Genomic DNA, 22,787 nt, shown 5'->3' on the forward strand with positions numbered 1-22,787 from the left:
GAAAAGTAAGGGTAAAAAAAGGTAAGGGATGCGGCATTAGACCCCACAAGCGGTGCTGGTCTCCTTTGGCCCTTAGGCCAGAAAGTGCAATGGGGGGCTGGGGCCAACCATCCTGTGCTTTCGCACACCCTTCCTGTTTACCTTCCCCAGATTTCTCCAGGTACCCATTTAGAGCTGGTCGACTCTGGCTAAGCTTACAGAGTCACGCCACTGACCCCCGTCCCAAACTAAACAATTGGGTACACTGGGATTCGAACCCGCGTCCTCTCAGACAAAGAATCCTGAATCCAGCGCACCAATCCACTGGGCCAGGACAGCCGTTGTAATTGAAAGGACCCGAAATTATGTCTTTAAGGATTAAACCCCCATCTCATAGCCCTCGAGGCTAGGTAAGTTGCGCCCAGGGGACATGTGCCCTGCCTTTTGCGGATGACCTAGCATTAGCATCGGAAAATAAGGAACATTTGCAACAACTGCTAGATCTAGCATCTTCTTATTTTAGGAATGAAATAAAAAAAAAACTAGTTTTTTAACTGAAAGTAAGGAGCGACATTAAAACTTAAAACGAACAGAAATTACTCCGTATATGAAATGCGTTGTCCCCTCTGCAATCCGTCGCTCTTTACGCTAAAGTTTTTAATTTTTTTAAAAGTAGAAGTGTGGCAAAGAGTCAAACTTTAGCGTAAAGAGCGAGCGATTGCGGAGGGGACAACCAATTTCATATACGGAGTAATTTCTGTTCGTTTTAAGTTTTAATGTCGCTCCTTACTTTCAGTTAAAAAAAACTAGTTTTTTTTATTTAATTTCTGAACGTTTTTGAATTAATGCATTTTTTGATTTTGGCTCTCCGCACATAAATTATTAAATGAAATTTGCATATTAATTCTTTTTTTGGCTAAATGGCTTTCTCTTAGTTTTGATCAGACGATTTTGAGATATAAGGGGTTGGGAAGGAGGCCTAGCTGCTCTCCAATTTTTCGGTTACTTAAAAAGGCAACTAAAACTCTTAATTTTTAACGAACGTTTTTGTTAGTAGAAAATATACGTAACTTGAGAATGAACTTACGTAACAAAATTTTATATTCTTATATTTTTATTATGTACATGAGGGGGTTTGCCCCCTCGTTAATACCTCGCTCTTTACGCTAAATCTTAAGTTTTGTCCCAATTCTTTAAGAATGACCCCTGAATCAGAAAGGCCGTAGAATAAATAGTTGAAATTACTAAAAATACTTAAGCATAAAGATCGAGGTATTTAGGAGGAGAAGAACCCCTCATATGCGGAATAATCTCTGTTCGTTTGAATTTTTAATGCTACTCCTTACTTTCAATGGAAAAAGCTTTTTCATGTTAATTTTTTATTTTTTTTTATAGTAATGCTAGAAAATCCCGCGCCCTTTTCATTGAATTTCTTTTCCCCCGTGACATATTCCTCCAAGGAAAGATCCTCCCACATAGCCCCCTCCCCTCAACCCCACAACGAAACCAAAAAATCTCCCTGAACACGTCTGTGCACTTCTCAATAACCATTACTGTATGTAAACACTTCTAGTCAAAGTTTGTAACTTGCAGCCCCTCCCCCAGGAACTATGGGGGAGTAAGGCATCCCCAAAGACGTAGTTATTATGGTTTTTGACTATGCGGAACAAAATGGCTATCTCAAAATTTTGATCCGTTAATTTTGGAAAAAAATAAGCGTGGGAGGGGGCCTTGATGCCCTCCAATTTTTTTTGCCGCTTAAAAAGGGCACTATAACTTTTCATTCCCGTTAGAATGAACCCTCTTGCAAGATTCTAGGACCACTTGGTCGATACGATGACCCCTGGGAAAAAAAAAAAAAAAAAAAATAAACACGCAACTGCCTTCTGGCAAAAAATACGAAATTCCACATTTTTGTAGATAGGAGCTTGAAATTTTTGCTATAGGGTTCTCTGATACGCTGAATTCGACGGTGTGATTTTCGTTAAGATTCTATGACTTTTAAGGGGTGTTTCTGCCTATTTTCCAAAATAAGGCACATTTTCTCAGGCTCGTAACTTTTGATGACAAAGACAAAATTTGATAAAACTCATATATTTAAAATCAGCATGAAAATTCAATTCTTTTGATGTATCTCTTAGCATCAAAATTCCGTTTTTTAGAGTTTCGTTTACTATTGAGCCGGGTCTCTCCTTACTACAGTTCGTTACCACGAACTCTTTGATAAGAAACCAGTATCAAACAGCAAAAATACAAAAACGTATCTTTTTGATACAAAAAGATACGTCAAAAGAATCGGATTTTCATGCTGATTTTAAATATATAAGTTTCATCAAATTTAGTCTTTGTCATCAAAAGTTATGAGCCTGAGAAAATTTGCCTTATTTTAGAAAATAGGGGGAAACCCCCCCTAAAAGTCATAAAATCCCACACCATCGCATTCAGCGTATCAGAGAACCCTATTGCAAAAGTTTCAAGCTCCTATCTACAAAAATGTTGAACTTTTTTGCAATACAATGTTGTATTTTTTGCCAGAAGACCGATCACGGGTGCATATTTATTTGGTTTTTTTCCAGGGGTCCTCTTATCGACCAAGTGGTCCTAGAATGTCGCAAGACGGCTCATTCTAACAGAAAGCAACCAAAAAAATTGGAGGGCACCAAAGCCCCCTCCCACGCTCATTTTTTCCCAATGTCAACGGATCAAAATTTTGAGAGAGCCATTTTGTTCAGCATAGTCGAAAACCATAATGACTATGTCTTTGGAGATGGTTTAATCCCCCACAGTCCCCGGGGGAGGGGCTGCATGTTACAAACTTTGACCTGTGTTTACATACAGTAATGATTATTGGGAAGTGTACATACGTTTTCAGGGGGATTTTTTGGGTTTGGGGGGGGTTGAGGGGAAGGGGGTATGGGAGGATCTTTCCTTGGAGGTGTATTTCACGGTGGAAGAGAAATTCAATGAAGGGGGCGCAGGATTTTCTAGCATTACTATAAAAAAAAACAATGAAATAAACATGAAAAAGTTTTTTTTCAAGTAAGGAGTAGCACTAAAACTTAAAACGAACAGAGATTATTCCGCATATGAGGGATTCTTCTCCTCCTAAATACCTCGTCCTTTATGCTAAAGTATTTTTAGTAATTTCAACTATTTATTCTACGGCCTTTCTGATTCAGGGGTAATTCTTGAAGAACTGGGACAAAACTTAAGCTTTAGTGTAAAGAACGAGGTATTAACGAGGGGACAAACGCTCTCACATAAATAATAAAAATATAAGAATATAGAAGTTTGTTACGTAAGTTAATTCTTAAGTTGCGCATATTTTTTTTTTTACTAATAAAAACGTTTGTTAAAAATTAAAGGTTCTAGTTACCTTTTTAAGTAACCGAAAAATTGGAGGGCAACTAGGCCTCCTCCCCCACCCCTTATTTCTCAAAATCGTCTGATCGAAACTAAGAGAAATCCAGTTAGCCAAAAAAAGGATTAATATGCAAATTTCATTATAATAATTTATGTGCGGAGGGCCAAAATCAAACATGCATTAATTCAAAAACGTTCAGAAATTAAATAAAAAAAATTAGTTTTTTTAATTGAAAGTAAGGAGCGACATTAAAAGTTAAAACGAACAGATATTACTCTGTGTATGAAAGGAGCTGTTCCCTTCTCAACGCCCCGCTCTTTACGATAAAGTTTTTTACTGTTTAATAAAGCAGAATTGAGAGAAAGAGTCAAACTATAGCATAAAGAGCGGGGCGTTGAGAAAGGAACAGCTCCTCTCATACACGGACTAATTTCTGCTCGCTTTAAGTTTTAATGCCGCTCCTTACTTTCAGATAAAACAAGAGCTAAGAGCTCATATGGCACTTGTGACGAGGTCGGAAGAGGCAAAACCTCATATGGTATGAGCTCTAGCAAAATTCTAAGAATCAATAGATTGCTTTAAAAGGAAAATCAGAGGCTTAATGCTGGTCGGGATTTAAAATAAGAGCTCTGAGTCACGAGGTCCTTTTAAATATCGAAATTCATTTAAATCCGATCACCCGCTCGTAAGTTAAAAATACCTCAATTTTTCTAATTTTTCCTCTCCTTTCAGCTCCCCCAGATGGTCGAATAGGGTAAAACGACTTTATCAAGTCGATTTGTGCAGCTCCCTGACACGCGTACCTATTTTCATCGTCCTAGCACGTCCAGAAGCACCAAAGTCGCCAAAGCACCAAACCCCACCTCCTAACTCCCCTTAAGAGAGTGGACCCAGTCCGGTTACTTCAATCACGTATCTACGACGTTTATAAAGTTTTCCAAGATTTCTAGTTTCCTCCTCCAACTTTCCCCAATGTCAACAGATCTGGTCGGAAATTGAAATAAAAGCTCTTAGACGTGAGTTCCTTCTAAATATCAAATTTCATAAATATCCGATCACCCGTTCTTAAGTTAAATAATTTTTTCTAATTGTTCCAAATTAACAACCCCCAACTCCCCCAAAGAGAACAGATCGGTACCACTTATGTCAATCTCGTATCTATAACTTGTGCTTATTCTTCCCGTCAAGTTTCATCCAGATCTCTCCACTCTAAGCGTTTTCCAAGATTTCCGGTTTCCAAGATTTCTGTTTCCCCCTCCGGCCCTCTATGTCCCCGGATCCGATTCGAATTGAAAATGGAGCATCTGAAACATAAGATTCTTCTATATATCAAGCTTCATTAAGATCCGATCAACCATTCGTAAGATACCTCGATTTTCACGTTTTCCAAGAATTCCGGTTTCCCCCTCCAACTCCCTTTAATGTCACCGGATCTGGTCTACTTCAAGCGTTTTCCAAGATTTCCAGTCCCACTCCCTAATGACACTGGATCCGGTCGGGATTCAAAGTAAGAGATCTGAGTTTCGAGTTCCATCTAAATATGAAATTTCATTAATATACGATCACTCCTTCGTAAGTTAAAAATACCTGATTTTTCCTTATTTTTTACAATTAACCCTCCCCCCAACTCCCCCAAAGAGAGCAGATCCGTTCCAGTTATGTCAATCTCGTATCTAGGACCTTTGCTTACTAGATTTTAGGTTCCGCCCCCACAACTTTCCCTTCATCGGATCCGGTTGGGATTTAAAATAAGAGCTCTAAGACATGATATCCTTCAAAACATAAAATTTCCTTAAGATCCGATTACTCCTTCGTAAGTTAAAAATACCTTATTTTTTAATTCTTCAGAATTGACCCTCCTCCCTCCAACTCCCCCGAAGAGAGCGGATTCGTTCCTGTTATGTCCGGTTAAACATCAAATTTCGTTAAGATCTGATCACTTCTTCGTAAGTTAAAAATACCTCATTTTCTCTAGTTTTTCAGGATTAACCCTCCCCCCAACTCTCCCAGAGAGAGCGGATCCGTTCCGATTATGTCAATCACGTATCTAGGACTTGTGCTTATTTTTCCCACCAAGTTTAATCCCGATCCCTCCACTCTAAGCGTTTTTCAAGATTTTAGGTTCCCCATCAATTCCCCCCAATGTCACCGGATCCAGTCGGGATTTAAAATAAGAGCTCTGTGACACGATATCCTTCCAACTTCAAATTCATTAAGATCCGATCACTCCTTCGTAAGCTAAAAATACCTCATTTTTTCTAATTTTTCAGAATTAACTCTCCTCCCTCAATTCCCCCAAACAGAGCAGACCCGTTCCGGTTATGTCAATCTCGTATCTAGGACCTCTGCTTACTTTTCCAGCTAAGTTTCATCCCGATCCCTCCACTCTAAGCGTTTTCCAAGATTTTAGGTTCCCCCCTTCAACTCCCCCTAACGTCACCGGATCTGGTCGAGATTTAAAATAAGAGCTTTGAGACATGATATCCTTCCAAACATCAAACTTCATTAAGATCCCATCACCCGTTCGTAACTTAAAAATACTTCATTTTTTCTATTTTTTTCGAATTAACGCCCCCCCCCCCAGATGGTCAAATCGGGAAAACGATAATTTCTAATTTAATCTGGTCTGGTCCCTGATACACCTGCCAAATTTTGTCGTCCTAGCTTACCTGGAAGTGCCTAAAGTAGTAAAACCGTGACAGACCGACAGAATTTGCGATCACTATATGTCACTTGGTTAATACAAGTGCCATAAAAACTAGAGTTTTTAATAAATTAAACGTAAAAAAGTCGGTGATAATGGTTTACACTAGACTGTATAGATGAATTTCAGTACTTAGGTTGTAGACTTTCGTCAGATGGGAAATGGAAGAAACATCTCAAGATGGTAGAAAACAAGGAAAATACACTACTAGGAATGTTAAGTAAAAGTAGCATTAAGGAAATTAGGGATGTAGGACTGCTAAAGTATATTTTTAGTGCTAGGATTCCATCAGCTTTGCATTACGGGGTGGAGCTTTGGGGGTTTAATAAGGGGTTAAATTTAGAAAGAATGCAGTTGAGGTTTTTAAGCGTATGTTAGGCCTTCATAATAAGTTTAATGGGTTAGTGCTGAAAGGGGATATAGGAATAAAGTGTATGAGACAGAGTAGGTTAATTAGTATGGTTTAATATTGGGAAAAGGTGTAATCGATAGAAGACAATAGGCTAGTTAAACAAGCATTTTTAATGATGCTTCAAGATAGGAGGAAGGATTCGTGGCCAAATTGGGTGTTAGACCGTGCAGGGCTAGGTAATTGCTGGAATGAGGGATAGGGGATAGGAGAGATGGTAGGGGACTGTATCTAGATTAGTTGCTACTAGGCTAGAATCTCAGGAAGTTCAGGTTTGGCAAGCTGAGAAGGCGACCTCACCGTCCCTTGGGATATATGCGGAGGTCAAGGAGAAGAAATTATGCCTAAAAGTGGGATTGGCTCCGGAAGATTTGAATGTAAGGGGGAATTTTATGCCTCTTGAAGAACGTAGGAAATATTTAGGGAGAAATAAACTGAGGGATGGTCCTTACAGTTGCCCTATGTGCGGAGAGATGGATGAGTCTTGGAATCATTTTTTTAGGGATTGTAGGAAGCTGAGGGAGTTGCGCTTGGAAATATTTAGTAGGAAGGTCGGGGGGAGGGATTGGATTTTGGAAATTTTGAGAAGTAGGTGTTGCTTAAACATGAATAACATTGGAAAGTTCGCCCGGGTAGGTGTGAGGTATCGTGATGATTTTCTTAAATAATTACTTTTAGTGTATTTTCAGTCTATGTTTTGTTGCTGTATTTTTTCGTTTGTTTTGTGTATGTCACCATGGCCCAATTGGGCTTCCGTGTGGATAAATCTATCTATCTATTTATAAGGTATATATGGAAAGGGTGATCGTGTAAGCTTTGGAGGGGGTCTTTGGATTCGTAATCAGTAAGTTCTAGTGCACTTTTTAAGATTCAGGTTGATGGTTTATCGGATTCAGATTGACAGATATGACTGACAGATTGATCAGATTCATATGATTGTGTTCTGGTCTTGAGGAGGCATAGGGGCTATCAGCCCTACTCATGTTAATTTTTTACTCGTTTTGAGTTTGACTCGGCTATGTAATTTCTGTTCGTGTTGAGTTTCATCTATTTATTGAAAGTTATTTGTGGTAGTTTTACGCTTGGAAGATTATTTGACTTTATTTTTGCTCATTCTTGGCTTAATGAAGCTCTTTACTTTTCTTTGAAAAACTTGTCTTGTGGAAAATTTTTTTTAAATTAATATGCAGATAAAAGTCCACAGGACAGCATAAAAAGACAAACGTTAAAACGAACAAAACGATGAAAAAGGGTTATTTTTAAGCACCAGTGAATGGGTTACTGAATAGATATTTAATACTGAATGGATATTCAAACTTTCAATCGGGAATTCATTTTATGCACCAATTAAAGGAATTTAGATATTAAAACAAGCTTCAGGCCTACCATTAAAACACAATGCCTTTCTCACACCCTCTGTACGTAAAATTAAGATATAATGGTCCAAAATTATGCTTTTTTTATGTTTATACCCCAGCTCCCCTAATCTTTCAAGGGAGAAGCCCATAGCTTCTGGCTCATAACCTAATTTGAGCTCAGAAATTATTATCTTCCTAGGTCTTTCCCAAATGTTGAAGACTTTTCACTTTATGCTTAGAAGAAGGGCTACAGGCATACTATTAAAACTACAAATGGGACTCCTTCTAGCACCTGGCTCATTAGCATGTTAAGTCTTTCTCAACAATTTCCAATGACAGTCATTATCTTAAGGCAATGCTTTCTAGCGTTTATTCCCTACATTTTCAGAATTGTTATGAAAAGTTCTATAACCATAGAGCAGCAAGGAGACAAAATAAAGGGGGAAGAATATATTCAGTCGGAAATTGAAGGTTGGTTGATTCTAAGCCGAGCTTTGGAAGTTGATTTGTTGTGGGATTGTTCAAGCATAAGGATGCAAACACACTAATAAAACGAAACTGACTGTACAAACCAAGTAATTTTATTTTTCTTGATACCATAAAAAAAGGAAATTTATGACCGGCCAAAGCTTTTTAATTGGGCTTACCAAATGACAAACTCAACGAAAAAACCCGACGAATGGGTTTTCTCCGTTCGTCTGAACAAATTTTAAGAAATCAGATTACTACTACTACTTGCTACTCAGTGCAGCAACAAGCTGACCTATGCTAGCACAGCTGCACAAGCTACTTTTCCGCACCATTCTGTTCATACTTTTAGTAGTAGATTACTGCTACTACTAGTGACTCAGTGCAGCAACAAGCTGACTTATGCTAGACAGCTGCACAAGCTACTATTCCGCACTAATCTGTTTATACTTTCTTTGTAGTGGATTACTACTACTACTAGTGACTCAGTGCAGCAACAAGCTGACTTACCCTAAACAGCTGCACAAACTACTCTTACGCACCAATCTGTTCCTACTTTTTTAGTAGTAGATTACTACTACTACTAGTGACTCAGTGCATCAACAAGCTGACTTATGCTAGACAGCAGCAAAAGCTACTCTTCCGCACCAATCCGTTCATACTTTTTTAGTAGTAGATTACTACTACTAGTGACTCAGTGCAGCAACAAGCTGACAGATGCAAAATGAGGTCTTGGGGTTATGAAGTCATTTTGACATTAATTCCGATTATAACCATGTTTTTACGTTAAAGATAGTCACAGTAAAGATTCACCAGCATCTCAAAGTAAGATGACAATTTTATTTTATCTACAAAAAATATGTATATTCAACTCAATGAGTGATTTAATATAACCTTTTCGTCAAACCCAGTTCTCAATTACCTCTGAATTGGTTCTCCGAATCAGTTTGAATCTGACAAACAAGTCCTTTTGTTTGTTAAAAAAAAGTATCTCATGAATAAAATGTGTCCATTTTAGCCTCACTGTATCCCCCTGTTCCGAGGGCAGTATTGAAACACTTCTCACGGTATCCCTGAGAGTAGTATGCATAGATAGATGTCCTATAAAACTAACTTCAGTCACCTTCAAGCCACTGGCTGTCTTGCCCGGTGTCTGCCAATGAGACAAGGCAAATTGTGGAATAAGCTGCTGAGGTTGGATGGATAGAAGCCAGTAAAGGCTGAAAATATCATGCCGGGAAGAGTCTTGTCATAATAAGATTCAATTGTGGCCAGGATAAGATAACCTGATGAGCAATCTGATGTGGGAGGAAAGAGTTCTCTTGTTAGTGCTGGCGTTGACAATCAAGTACCGCGTGCCGTTGATGACTTTCGGGTGGTGTGTAATTCCTTTCTCTCTATTGGGGGAAGACTGTTGCCTACCCAAGCCGGTTTGTAGCTAACGGTTGGGTTTCTCGAGATACTGGAAAACAATAGCGGACACCTTGTCGCTACCAAGGAAGGTTGTTCTACACAGGGGACATAATACCACGCCCGAGGGGGAGGGGGTACCAATATCCGAGAAGCTATTGGTGCTATATTCTTTTTTGCGGGGGGAGGGTGTTCAGGCAATAGGCTTTTGTGGCCTGAGCCTTGATTCAGGTTTTTCAGTCCACCAAAAATAAAAATAATAATCCTGTAGGCCTATCTGAAAAATTAAAATAGGGCAACAAGTCCCAACTGTGTCCCTCCCTCACCTAGTTTAAAATTATGCTATCTTTCACCCATAATTTAATTTTTAAAATATAAGTTTTGCACTTAATGTGTTTGATTTTGGACCATTGGAGGCTTGGCAACAGTGGTTGAGTTGTTCTTTCGCAATGTTATTTCTCAACAATTTTTTCCCCACATTTCATTTGAAAACTTGATAACATTCTGCTTTGTCAATACTTACCAAGAGTTTGATAACAAATTAGTTCAATTTGGTTTTGAGGAGATTTAGGACTGCCTTTGAGCCATAAACTTTCTTCTGAATTTTAAATCACCTGAAGATAAAAAGTCACGAACTCAAGAAATCCTTTGAAGAAAAGTTTTACTATGATAAGTACTTTTTGTTTTTTCTTTTACACAATCTCCTTTTGAGCTGTGTAAGGGAAAGTAAGCAATTTATTCGAATATCTAATTTTATTTTCGTCGTTTCATATCAGCTACACCCTACCGCTTTTTGTTTAGGTTTAGAGGCAAAAAAAGGGGGATGAGGATGTAATCAGAAAAATCTGTAGTACAGGTACAAGAATCCAACAGCCCTGCGGTCAACTATCGAGACCCTCTTCCCCCTCCAAAAATATCAAGTGACATAAAATTCGTAAAAGAAAAAGGAAGACTTGGGTATTGATCGCCAAATCATATGACCAAGATTTGAATTATTCTTCGGCATTTTGTCCATTCACTCAAATTATTTTTAGAAATTTTTGTCGTTTTACATAGCTAAATTTTTGCAGACAAATTATTCATTTATATCTTAAAAGGGAGGGTGAAAAAACTGTTCTGGTCACATCCTCCTGCAAGGTAAAGATTTTCCTAATTATTTTTTATTTTTCCCATACAGGTTTCATGTTGTTTTTTTTTGCGTTTTTCCAAACACATGCCCCTCCGCTTCGACATACATTCCTGTTATGTGTCTGTTCCAAATAATTTTACATTGATGGTATGACAAAATATGCTATATATGAAGAGGCCCCACAAATCTTATTGACCTACGGGCCCCACAAGGTTTAATCCGGCCTTTACTATCTTATCATTTAATCCGGCCTTTAATCCGGCCGAATTCGACTGTTTGTCGGGATTTGCCATTTACCAAATTCAAGCATATTATGTCTCAGAATTCCAAATTAGAACAATTCTACGCAAGCAGAAGGTATTAAGTCTGAATAGGCGAAGAAAAATATAGCTATTTAACTGTCTGCGTAAATTAATGCATTGTTGGAAAAGCTTAATCCCAATGGCCCTTATCATTTCCCATGGCTGTTATTTCCTACAGCTGCCCAATTATAGAAAGCTGAAATAGAAAGAGGTGAACACTTCTTCCCTTCTTCAGACACGAAAAAGACTTATTTGGTAATTAATACTGTTTGCATTTGGTAAAGAGATAAATTGCAATTTCTCTCTGAAACTATGTAGGTTGATTTAGCTTAAAAAAAGACTTTTTATTATTTTAATTATTTATTATTATAATAAAAGACTCGAAATTATTTTGCAGCCAAATAAAGTGAAAGGACAGTAGCCTACTGGTAGTTTTGGATATCTTTGCTCGTAGACTATGCTCTAGCCTAACCCAACAAAAGAAAGAAAGAAATCATTTTAAGTGAGAGGAATATGAAAAAAGAGTGAGAGAAAATAGATGAAAGCGATACCTAATTCTCTTAAGTTAATATTTAATTCTTCGGTCTTATAATTCATTGGCTAATCTTTGAAACTCAACAGATAAATTGTGATTTTCATTGATTGAACTCAATTTCCACTTAAAATTCGGGTCTTCCACTGACCCAATGAGAAAACACTGCTGACAGAATGTTCAAAAGTTAATTAGAATATACCGATTCAACTTATGAAACCATTTGCAATAATTTTTGAAAGAATCAATTACAAAAATGAGAGAAACTTTATGCACCCCCCCTGGACCCATCTTAGGTTTGTTCACACCTGAAAACTGCGATTATTGAACATTTTTCTTTTGGTTGTTTCAAAACTTTGAAAATTTACATCAGTGCCACATTTTGTCAGTGTTGCCACGCTGAGCCATGAAATAAGTAAAAAAATAGTTAATTAAATATGATAAGAAATTTCGGCAGGAAAAGCTCAAAAATCAGCAGTCATCAATCATAAAGACAACTATACTTTCAAAAGAAAGCAACACCTTCTTAAGATGTCAGGTGCCACATTTTTTTAACTTAATTTTTCACCTATGTTTCTTTTTTTAATTTGGCATCCGCTACAACCGAAAATTTGCGTAAGTGCATATGGAGGCCCTTTTCACTAAAAACTAAATTCCCGATTTTTCCTAATTTTCGAAATATACATGGTTGTGTAAGCTTCTACTTAAACAAAAACAATCGAACTTTACTTTTACTATCCTTAGTGCTTTATCACGAGTCACCCCCTCTTATTTGATTTTCAGGCTCTTTCTCAGTGACTCTATTTCCACTTAAAATTTGGGTTTTCCACTGACCCCATGGGAAAACACTGCTGACAGAATTTTCGAAAGTTAATTAGAAAATCCAAAGTTAGTTGTTTTATCTTGCAGAAAGAGCTTAAAAAGACTTTTTAGCTTTTCCGAACTTTTTGGTGAAAAAATCAAGTGAAAAGGGATCTAGAACTATGCTACAACGACTATTACTACTACTAATAACTCACCGCAACCCCCTAGCCGCCTGAGGTCAAAATAGCTACACACACTCCTCCTCCAACACAATCTATTCAAAGCCTCCCTCTTTACACCCTCCCAGGAAGTTTCCATTTCCTTTAACCGACAACAAACTATGGACTAGGATTATACTGGTGCTTCGCTAAGGTCTTTGCTCTTAGGCTATGCTATTGCCTAACACAGCCGAAGAAAGAATAAAGCAGGAGACGGAGTATCTTACGCAATGGTTGGATTTACTTTCTTAATTTGTTTTTTTTTTTTTCACTTCTTCACATTTTTCAAAAGTTTTTGTGACTGATGTCGATCCTAGACGAGTGGTTAGCGCTCTAGACTTGAAATCCCAAGGCCAGGGGTTCAAGACCTGGTGTCGCTTGTTATTTGGTTTGGAACGGGGGTCAATGGTGTGACTCTGTAACCTCAGTCTGAGTCAACCCAGCTCTAAATAGGTACCTGAAGATATCTGGGGCGAAAACACAAGAAGCGTTGGATCATATGCCCCCAACCACGCATTGCACTCCCAGCCGAAGGCAGCGAATCAGGAGATCAGTACCTGCGCAAAACAGGCCATTGGTCAGCATGCGAATCAAGTTTTTAAGAAAGGCAAGCTTATAACTAATATGGCATCTCAATATCGATAGCCATCAGCAAGTTTGTTGATAAGTAAATACTGAATAAACAACTGCAGAAGAAAATATACAAACTGATGTGTATTTTGCATGCGCAAATAACGATTTAGATTACCCCATGTGCAGTTTTGGACCAGGGTGTAAGGCAAACACGCCAACGAGCCATTGATTATAGTGTGGGACACAAACGTTGAGACTTGAACATTTGATTTTCCTGAAATTGGTAACAACTGTTGTACCTTAGCGGGAAATGACTAGAGACCCAAGAGGGGTGATATTTACTTGGTGTTTGGGTAATTACATGTATTATACAATATAGGAAAAGATATAGATGAAAATGAAAAAGTTTGTGTTACCTTGGATGTGAATAAAGATTTGTTTAGTGAGGAAGAATTAGCGACAGCACTAAAAGGATTAAAAAATAATAAGGACCCAGGTGCTGATAGTATGATTAATGAGTTTCTTAAATATGGTGGCTCTGAGGTTAGGAATAAGCTACTGAAGATTATGAACATGATTTTTGTAAAAGGGTAGGTACCCAATGATTTTAGGAAAACCTTAATTAAACCACTGTATAAGAAAGGTGACAAGAGTGAGTGTCGTAATTATCGAGGCATTAGTCTGGTCTCTGTAGGTAGCAAATTACTGAGTAATATGATACTTTTTAGACTGAGAGATGCTGTAGACAAAGTTTTAAGGGAAGAACAGTGCGGTTTTAGAAAAGCTAGAGGATGTGTCGACCAAGTTTTCACTCTTAGGTTAATAATTGAGAAGCTCCTTCGTTGTCAAACACCTTTGGTCCTCAGTTTTATCGATTACGAGAAAGCTTTCGATTCTGTTGATAGAAGAGCGTTGGCAAAGGTCTTATCGTTATATGGTATACCAGAAAAATACATTAAAGTGATTTATGCTATGTACGAGAATAATACTGCTGCGGTTAAGGTAGGAAATGAGGTTAGCAACTGGTTTTGTATTAAATCAGGAGTTAAGCAGGGCTGTGTTCTATCCCCCTTTATATGGATCATTTTGATGGACTTCGTCTTAAGGAGCACAGGAAAGGCAATTGGAGACCATGGAATCAAATGGGGAGGAAGAATGCTCCTCGACTTAGATTATGCTGATGATTTAAGCATATTAGATGAAAGTGTGAGCAAAATGAATGAATTTTTAGAAGTTTTGGGAGTTCAGGGTGCTAAAATAGGCTTGAAAATTAATATTAAGAAGACTAAGTCACTAAGGCTAGGAATAAGTGAAGATGAACAGGTAACATTAGGTAACGAAAAGCTTGATCAGGTTGGGAGCTTCAGTTATCTTGGTAGTATTATCAGTAAAGATGGTGGGAGCAGTGAAGATGCTAAAAATAGAATAGCTAAGGCTCAGGGTGTTTTTTCACAGTTAAAAAACGTTTGGAAGAATAGAAAGATAAGTCTACAAACCAAGATTAGAATATTGGAAGCTACAGTGATGACAGTGGTCAAATATGGCTCTGAAGCATGGGCACTCCGAAAAGCAGATGAAAATTTACTAGATGTTTTCCAGAGAAATTGCCTACGGATTGTTCTGGGTACCCGGCTGACTGACCGTATTTCAAACAGTAGGTTGTACGACAAGTGTAGTTCAATCCCGTTTTCTGGGGCTATAATGAAAGAAAGGTTGAGATGGCTTGACCACGTTCTACGGATGAAGCATGACAGATTACCGAAGATTGTCCTTTTTGGCCAACTGTCTGGGGCTACGCGGAAAGCAGGTCTTCCTTGTCTGGGTTGGGAGGATGTCATAAATAATGACTTAAAGGAAATGGGAACTTCCTAGGAGGGTGTAAAGAGGGAGACTTTAAATAGATTAGGTTGGATGAGGAGCGTGCGTAGCTGTGTTGGCCTCAGGCGGCTTGGTGCTGCAGTGAGTTATTAGTAGTAGTAGTAGTATACATTAGAGGTGAATACACTAAAACTTTGAAACCTGCTGGATTTTCAACCGTGAAAAACAGGCTGTTTAAGATTATTTGGGAAGTTGTTATTTTCAGATGAAGTTGTTGGGCATGAATGACATTCCAAAGCTCTTTGAAACCTATTAAATTGTCTTAGTCCAACTGGTGCTAAAGAATTTACAAATGAATAACCCAAACTTGCAACTTGGAGCATAGATATTTTAGAAAGATTTAAAACTTTTGCCAGGCGAAATGAATCACTTGTAGAGCATTTATTTGAAAATAGAGTTTTTACTACCCGATTTTGTATTGCTTGAAGTAAAGTGCTTTAGTCTATTTAGAATACCTGTCTCTCGGGACAGGTATTCCGGATGTTCTTATATGCTTTAAACTTATATGGTAAGGGGCCGTATTATCAGAAGCGTATGCCGCTTCTGAGCGCCACCTACTCTCCCCACGAAAGTAACATTTTCCGTTTGTTATTTTATGGGTACATAGGAGCATTCAATTTGTTTTTCCCAAGAGGTTTTAGAAGACAGATTTTTCGGTCGAGGCACTAACTGGATTCAAAGATTAAGTACCTGCAAATTGGCAGATCTGCAGTTCGCCAAACTGCAATTGATAACCATCCCTTTTTCTTTTCTGTTCACTTTCTAAGCCAACACGGAGGTTACCATTCTCTGGTAAATCAATCCAAAATGTTTAAGTCACAATTATCTGTATTCAACACCATAATACTCTCGGTTGGATGAGTTGCTTCGCTGCCTTGCATTTTGGCTCAAAACTGTCCCTTGGTAGTCTATGTGTAGCCTCAAGAGTGTTCCGATCTTCCTGATACTTATGGAGCAAGAAGACAGATTATCAGAGATGTAGGCTACTTCCGATTCCCTTGTGCTATTTGCTCGAAATCACCCTCTTCTGTTTTGGTATTTTATAGACACAGAGCAATAGTGAGGTTGCTATGTCATACTTATATCAGAAATGCGCCACAGCCATAGAGGTGCACTGTCTTCGCGACATGTTGGTTTAGAGGTGCGGAATATGTCGCCCAACTACATAAAAGAATCAATTTTGCTAAGTTCGTTCCGAAAACATATTAAAAAATCTTACTGAATAGATTAAAGTTGTTTAATTTTCCGTTTTATCTTTTGTGAATAATTTAAGTCTCCCGTTTGATCCATTAATCTTGTGAAGTGATTTATTTCTTTTCGTATGTAGAATTCTCGTACGTTGCCCAAATATATAGAAGAATCGAATTCGCTAATCTCGTTCAGAAAAAAATATTTAACAGTATCTTATTGAGCAGATGCAAAAATTGTTTACATGTTTTTGTTGTTTTAGTTTGTGTTTGTTGAGTTTTTCTGCTTAATATTATTTGAAAAAGGTATTTTTTTTTGTTTGGTATGATATTTTTGTCAAATGATCGCTTTTTCAATTCTCGTATTGGCCGTTTATAGTCTCTGGCATTGTTTTTTATTTTGAAAATAAATCAAGTCAAATCAAGTCAAAGGAGACAGAAGGAGCATATGTCTGTGTGTGCTATCGTTCTCGTGTCCCATTAGTTCAATTTCTTTGTCTTCAAGTTAGTGATCAGGTTGCTGTTGGAGGATGAAAGCGTACCTCCAACTCCAAGAGTAGCTTGTGCAGTTGTCTAGCATAAGTCAGCTTGTTGATGCACTGAGTTATTAGTTGTAGTAGCAATCTACTACTAGAAAAGTATGAACAGATTGGTACAGAAGAGGAGTTGGTACGGAAGTTGCTGTTGGAGGATGAAAGCGTACCTCCAACCATACAGGTTTAAAATTCTTGTACGAATCAAGCAAGGTGCAACATACATACATTTCCATGAAAAATCAGCGGTGGGTTGAGGTATTGGAAGAGCCACTGACCCATACTGATACTCTTACTATAAGGGCTAGAGGACCCTTGGGGTTACAACTACTCAAATCAAACAGGTTAGAAATACTTACATGATTCCAGTCCAAGAAGCAAAACGTGTCTACCTTTGTGCATAATAGCTGGAAGTAGAGTGGGGGAAGGAAAGGGCTGTTGGAGAGACTACTGACCCTGTTTGGCTATCCAACATTTGATATTTAAAAATCCTTGACAAATTCCGGTTTACACACGGGGGGATGCGTAAAGTTCTTTGAAATGACGTCTAGAGGATTCATAGGGCCAAAATGTACCCCCTAACATTCATGTTTAAATCCTTTTCACGAGTCCGCGTCGGAGGACACACAGACACCATTGATACCAATGACCATACAAACATATATTTTTCGTATGATTCCACTTTTAACAAGGTTCAACATACCCATCTCTTCAAACGAAACATAATTGTTAAGAATGGACAAATTGCGTAATTCAGAGCCCTTCCTCTTGGGTCTCTGTTGAAAATGCCCCCCCCCCAAAGACACATTTGTTTATCTTTCAGTCATTCCGGGTGAAAAAAAAAAAACATTCCATATTTTAATTTGATGCCATGAGTTTACGGGGGGGACGGAAAGACGGCTGGTTGTACTTCAATTCCATTTGGCCCTTAAAAAAGCGCTACCAATTTAAATTTCCAATATAATGACTTCTGAGGCGCTTCAAGACTATCCCTTCTAAACAAAGCGGCAAAAAAACTGGGAGACTCATCACTCTTTGCTTTGTTAACACTACCCTGGATTTTTTGTTTTTGGTTTCTGTACACCGATCTTCCAAAACAGCAATTTTTCAATGGTTTTCTATGTTGTTGCGGTTTTTGTGCGTCATTCAAATAGATCATGTTGAGTGCTTCCGCAGCCAAGTTTAAGCTCGCTCAACCATAGCGTCTCCTAGAACATGGAAGAGGAAGAGTCACCATGCATTGCTACAATGCTAATATAAAACGTGGTCCGCGTTAGGCCATTTTTCAAGAAGAACTTATTACTGAGCAATGCTCAATTTTTCCAATTCTAATAATATGTGCATCGTCGCTTATTCAAACAACAACTTACAACAAACATAGTTTTCATTCAGAAGGTTTACTATTTACTAGATTTCAGTGAAAGACGCGCTTTCCAGACTTATTTTACTTTCGTATGGTTATTTTTCCTCATTCACTGCATAGACATACCTCTCAAATTATTCGCATCCTTTTTGTATTTCCCCCCAAAAATCAATACTCATCAAACTATCAAATCCTCTGTGTAACGGTGGATTTTTCTTAAAAAAAAAACAAAAAAACAAAGGTAATTAGCAATGCCATATACAAATAAACAACTAAAAGAAAGAAAACCTGTAAAATATTAATTAAACATTTTTTTTCTCTAGTAAAATTAGTAAATTAAAGTATAAAATAACAAAAGCTCAAAAATATCTCAAAAATTATCTTTTTCTGCTCAATTTTGGCGGTAGCTTAGCCGCTCTTAAAAACGGATTATCAATGGTCCTCATATCCACTTCTTTAGTTTCACAGGCTTCAATACTTTCGTCTGCATCATGCCTCACACTTTCTATTCTCCTTCTTTCAATAACAACAGGAACAGCTTCTTCTTCTTCTTCCTCAAAAATTTGATCACGCGGCAACAGTGCAGAAGCACTTGGATTGTCCAGAGGTCGACAGTCAATCACTAAAGAAAAAAGTCTGGCTTTGTCATCTTCGATTTAATAAAACGCTATTTATAAAATTTAGAAAAACACGAGGTTATTTCAGGGGTTTTCAAGTGAGTCTTCTCCCGATATTGGTTTAAAATGACAATCCTTTAAAAAGGCATCTTTCGATACATTTTAAGTTCTATCTTCGTAGATGTTTTAAAAACTTTTAAGCGAAATCCACTGGAAATTTTTACAGATGTATCAACGCTACCATCAGCTAATGACTCGTAGAATCCTTTCCTCGTTTTTGGCAGAGAAAAAAGGAAATTAATGTTTCCCCCTAAGGAAATACGAATAAGAACGGCACGGCAATTATTGTTTAGAGATGCCATCCAATAGGCTTTTACGCAAATGGAAATCAATATGAAACATTTAGTCAAACTTATTCCCACTGAATGATAATGAGGTGAAAATTTCTTAAGCAATGACCTTATTCGATGAAGATCCAGATTTTAACCAAATATTACGAGTTCGTTCTTCGTTCCATTTTTACCAAATATTACAAGTTCGCTCTTAATTTTAGCATTAAAACAGATCAACAGCTCAGATTACATGAAAGGGACTAATGTCTTGGTTTACGCCTTCTTTATTTTGAAACCTCCACCAATAAGTTTTATTTTGTTTCTTGACTCCACCAATGGGACCAATTCACGAAGTATTTTTTTCTGGGAGGGGTTGCAAAATTTTATTTTTCAAATCTTAGAGGATTCTCTTTTTATTTTTATTTTTTTCAATGACAATACCAAAAAAAGCTGTTTTTCAATAAAAATGTGTAAAAAAAATATTTTTCAGAATCTACGGGAGAAAATAAAAATCGAGATGAGGACAAATACCCCCCTCCCCAATAAGCATGGCTGTACCCCCTTCTTTTTGACCAAAAAAGCTTTTTTCTTGGTTGAAATTTTATGAGTTGTAATCCTTAATATCTAAAATTACGATTAGTCCAGGCCCTAATAAAATGCTTGTCTATTCCATGCGGTAATGCATTAATTTTGTCAAATGGCTTGTATCGAACAGACCGAAGTCAGTTAGCCACAATGAGCTTCGGATTATCCTCTCGGAGGTTGATTATCCTCTTGGAGGTTGAAAGTTGAGCCTCACGGCTCAACCTTCAACTGTAAATTCAAAGTGACGTATGAACACAACTAGAAATTAATAAAATTCGGCGTATTACCTTTAAGACATGAATTAATTTTTTATAAATTTATTAGTACACCGCTTTACTATTACCTAAAAGTGCTCTCTACTCCTGATTTTCACATAATTCCGTGACGATGACTCTAAAATTTTCATCAAATTTTAATCTAAAAACCCAAGTCTCAACTGCAATATTTTTAGACTTAAGGCACAAATTAACTTTAAGACCTGTAATAAATTTTCAATATACTTATTTGCACACTACTTTCTAAAAATGCTCTCTATTCACAATTTTAACATAATTTCACGATTGAGACAGTAGATTTCCGTCCTTTCTTTCTCCTTGTTGTAAATCAAGAGGAGGGAGACACTTATAGGGACAGTCTTTCTATTTTGGATGAAAGTTTGATTTTTTACGTTTTCTCAGATCCATTAATTTTCAAGAAAACCCCCTTGTGAAAGTAGCAAGAAACTGAATTAGTTAGAAAACTTCATGAGCTCAGAACTAATTAAATTTCAAGTAAGAAAAAAGAAAGGCAAGAATATTTGATTAACACGCAAGCAATTACTGAGAGTCTACCATTTTTGCACAGTTTAATGAATAAAATTATAAAAAAGTTTTTTTTATCAGACGAAAACTTTAATTAGGAAAAGTTAAACAAGAATTTAATCCGTTAAGTTCAAATACTTTTCAGTCTGTTGCTTCATAAATATGTCAAATCGTAAATTTATCTTACTTTTATTATTTCTTTACGTTTTCTCAGATCCATTAATTTAAAAAAAAAACCTTGTGAAAGTAGCAAGAAACAAAATTAGTTAGAAAACTTCATGAGCTCAGATTAGATACTTTTCAGTCTGTTGCTTCATAAATATGTCAAATCGTTAATTTGTCTTACTTTTATTATTTTCCCGTTAAGCAACTAAAATATTAAATAGATTAGCATACTGAAACAATTTACTTTCTTCTATAACATTCGTTATACTTCCCTTGCTAATATCATTTTCATATAAAGTAAAAGTACTATTAAAATATATGATATAATTACTGATTAAATACAATTTTTATTAAATAGAAACCAAAATTAATTTACTTGACACAAAACTATTAACATATTAAACATTATTTTTCTTTTTTAAGATTCGTTATTGTAATCTCATTGCTAAGCAACAGAAATATTATAACAGATATAATCAATTTTGTTGACTAAATCAAATAAAGAAGAACAAGTTTATTTCAGCTGAAAAAAGGGAGCAACATTAAAAATTAAAAGGAACAGAAATTATTCAGTATAAGAAGTTATTCCGTATATTCTGTCACTTCACGCTAAAGCCTTAAAGTTTTTTTTTTAAATATTTATCATTCAAATTCGACAGCCCATGTGTTTAAGCAGTTTTTCTTAAAGAATTGCAACAAAAACATCGAAGCTTAGCCTAAATAGGGAGGATTGAAGAAGGGGCAACCCCCTCATAAACGGAATAATTTCTCTTCATTTTAAGTTTTAATGTTGCTCCTTACTTAGTAAAGCACCAAATATGCAGTAGACTTTATGCTTTTACCGTTAGGGAAACGGGCAGTAGCCCAAATCTTGTTTGTAGTGAAAACAATAGGTGTCTTGAACAATCTTGGAAAAATCTAGTAAAATTAAACTGAATATCCATAATTTTGGAATAAAATATGATGAATAAGTTGCTTTTTTTGGGCGGAGGGGTGGGGGCGGTGGGGAAGGAGGGCCAGGAGTCAAACCCCATGTTTTTTTAGAGGAGGGCCATGCAGGGGGGGGGCTATAATATTTATATTGTCTAGCTCCAATAATATTCGTAATAAAATGTCGCTAATAAGTGGTTTTGTGAGGGAAGGGGTCAAGCCATGAAGGGAGGGACAGGATTCAGCTCCCATAATTTTTGAAAAAATTCCAAGGGGGGAGTCAGCTCCCAAGATTTTTTGGACCATGAAGGACCAAGGGTGAGTTCCCATAATTTTTGAACAACATATCGGCAATAAAGTTTTTTGGGGGGAGGGTTTGGGCCATGGAGGGAGGAGCAGTGGTTATGATTTTTAAAACAAAATATCGTTGATAAGTTGTTTTTTGAAGGGGAGGGGGTCGGGCGTTGGAGGGAAGCTCCAGTGGGAGAAATCAACAGGCCAGCTCCAATGATTTCTAGAATAAAGAATCGTAAACAATTAATTTTTTTATGAGAGATGTCAGGCCATGGAGGGAGGGCCAGGGGTCAGCACCCATATTTTTGAAAAATACGTTAATAAGTTGTTGTTTTTTTAGGGGGGTGAGGGGGGGTCAGGACATGGAGTGAGGACCAGGGATCAGCTCCCATGATTTATTAATAAAAAAAATTTTGAGGGAGGGCAGAGGGATCGGGCCATAGAGGAACAGGGGTCAGCTCCCATTAGTTTTGGAAAAAAATATCGTTAATAAGTTTTTTGAGTGGGGGTGGGGGTTGGGCTTATCTGACCTTTCAATTATTTTAAAAATCCTCACAAAAAAACCTCATATGCCCCAAGGTCGAAACTTACAGGACTTGACCCCGGGCTCTTGGGGGTTGTGCCGACCCCAGAGTTTTGTTATTTGATTTTTGAACTTATTTTAACAAAATGGCTATCTCAAAAATTCGATCAGATGGGTTCTGGAAAAGAGGACAGGGGGGGGAGTTACCCTCCAGTCTCTTCTGACTCTTAAAAGCGAACTAGAACTTTCAATTACCAATCGAATAAGCCCTCTCTGAAGTTTATACGACAACCCTCGCACAAAAACCTTACACGCCTCTGGAGCATATTT

At 37.3% G+C, this 22,787-nt stretch overlaps 1 protein-coding gene across 1 annotated transcript in view; it reads right to left on the bottom strand.

Moving 5' to 3' along the window:
• Positions 1-18,507: 18,507 nt before the first annotated feature.
• Positions 18,508-22,787, bottom strand: part of LOC136042173 (transcription initiation factor TFIID subunit 8-like) — a 46,490-nt gene continuing 42,210 nt past the window's right edge. The window contains exon 5 of the mRNA XM_065727101.1: positions 18,508-18,833. Within this exon, the coding sequence (XP_065583173.1) occupies positions 18,589-18,833 (245 nt within the window). The 3' untranslated portion in view covers positions 18,508-18,588. The remainder of the gene's footprint in view (positions 18,834-22,787) is intronic.

Source organism: Artemia franciscana, unplaced genomic scaffold (genome assembly GCF_032884065.1).
Source record: "Artemia franciscana unplaced genomic scaffold, ASM3288406v1 PGA_scaffold_74, whole genome shotgun sequence".
Classification (NCBI taxonomy): domain Eukaryota; kingdom Metazoa; phylum Arthropoda; class Branchiopoda; order Anostraca; family Artemiidae; genus Artemia; species Artemia franciscana.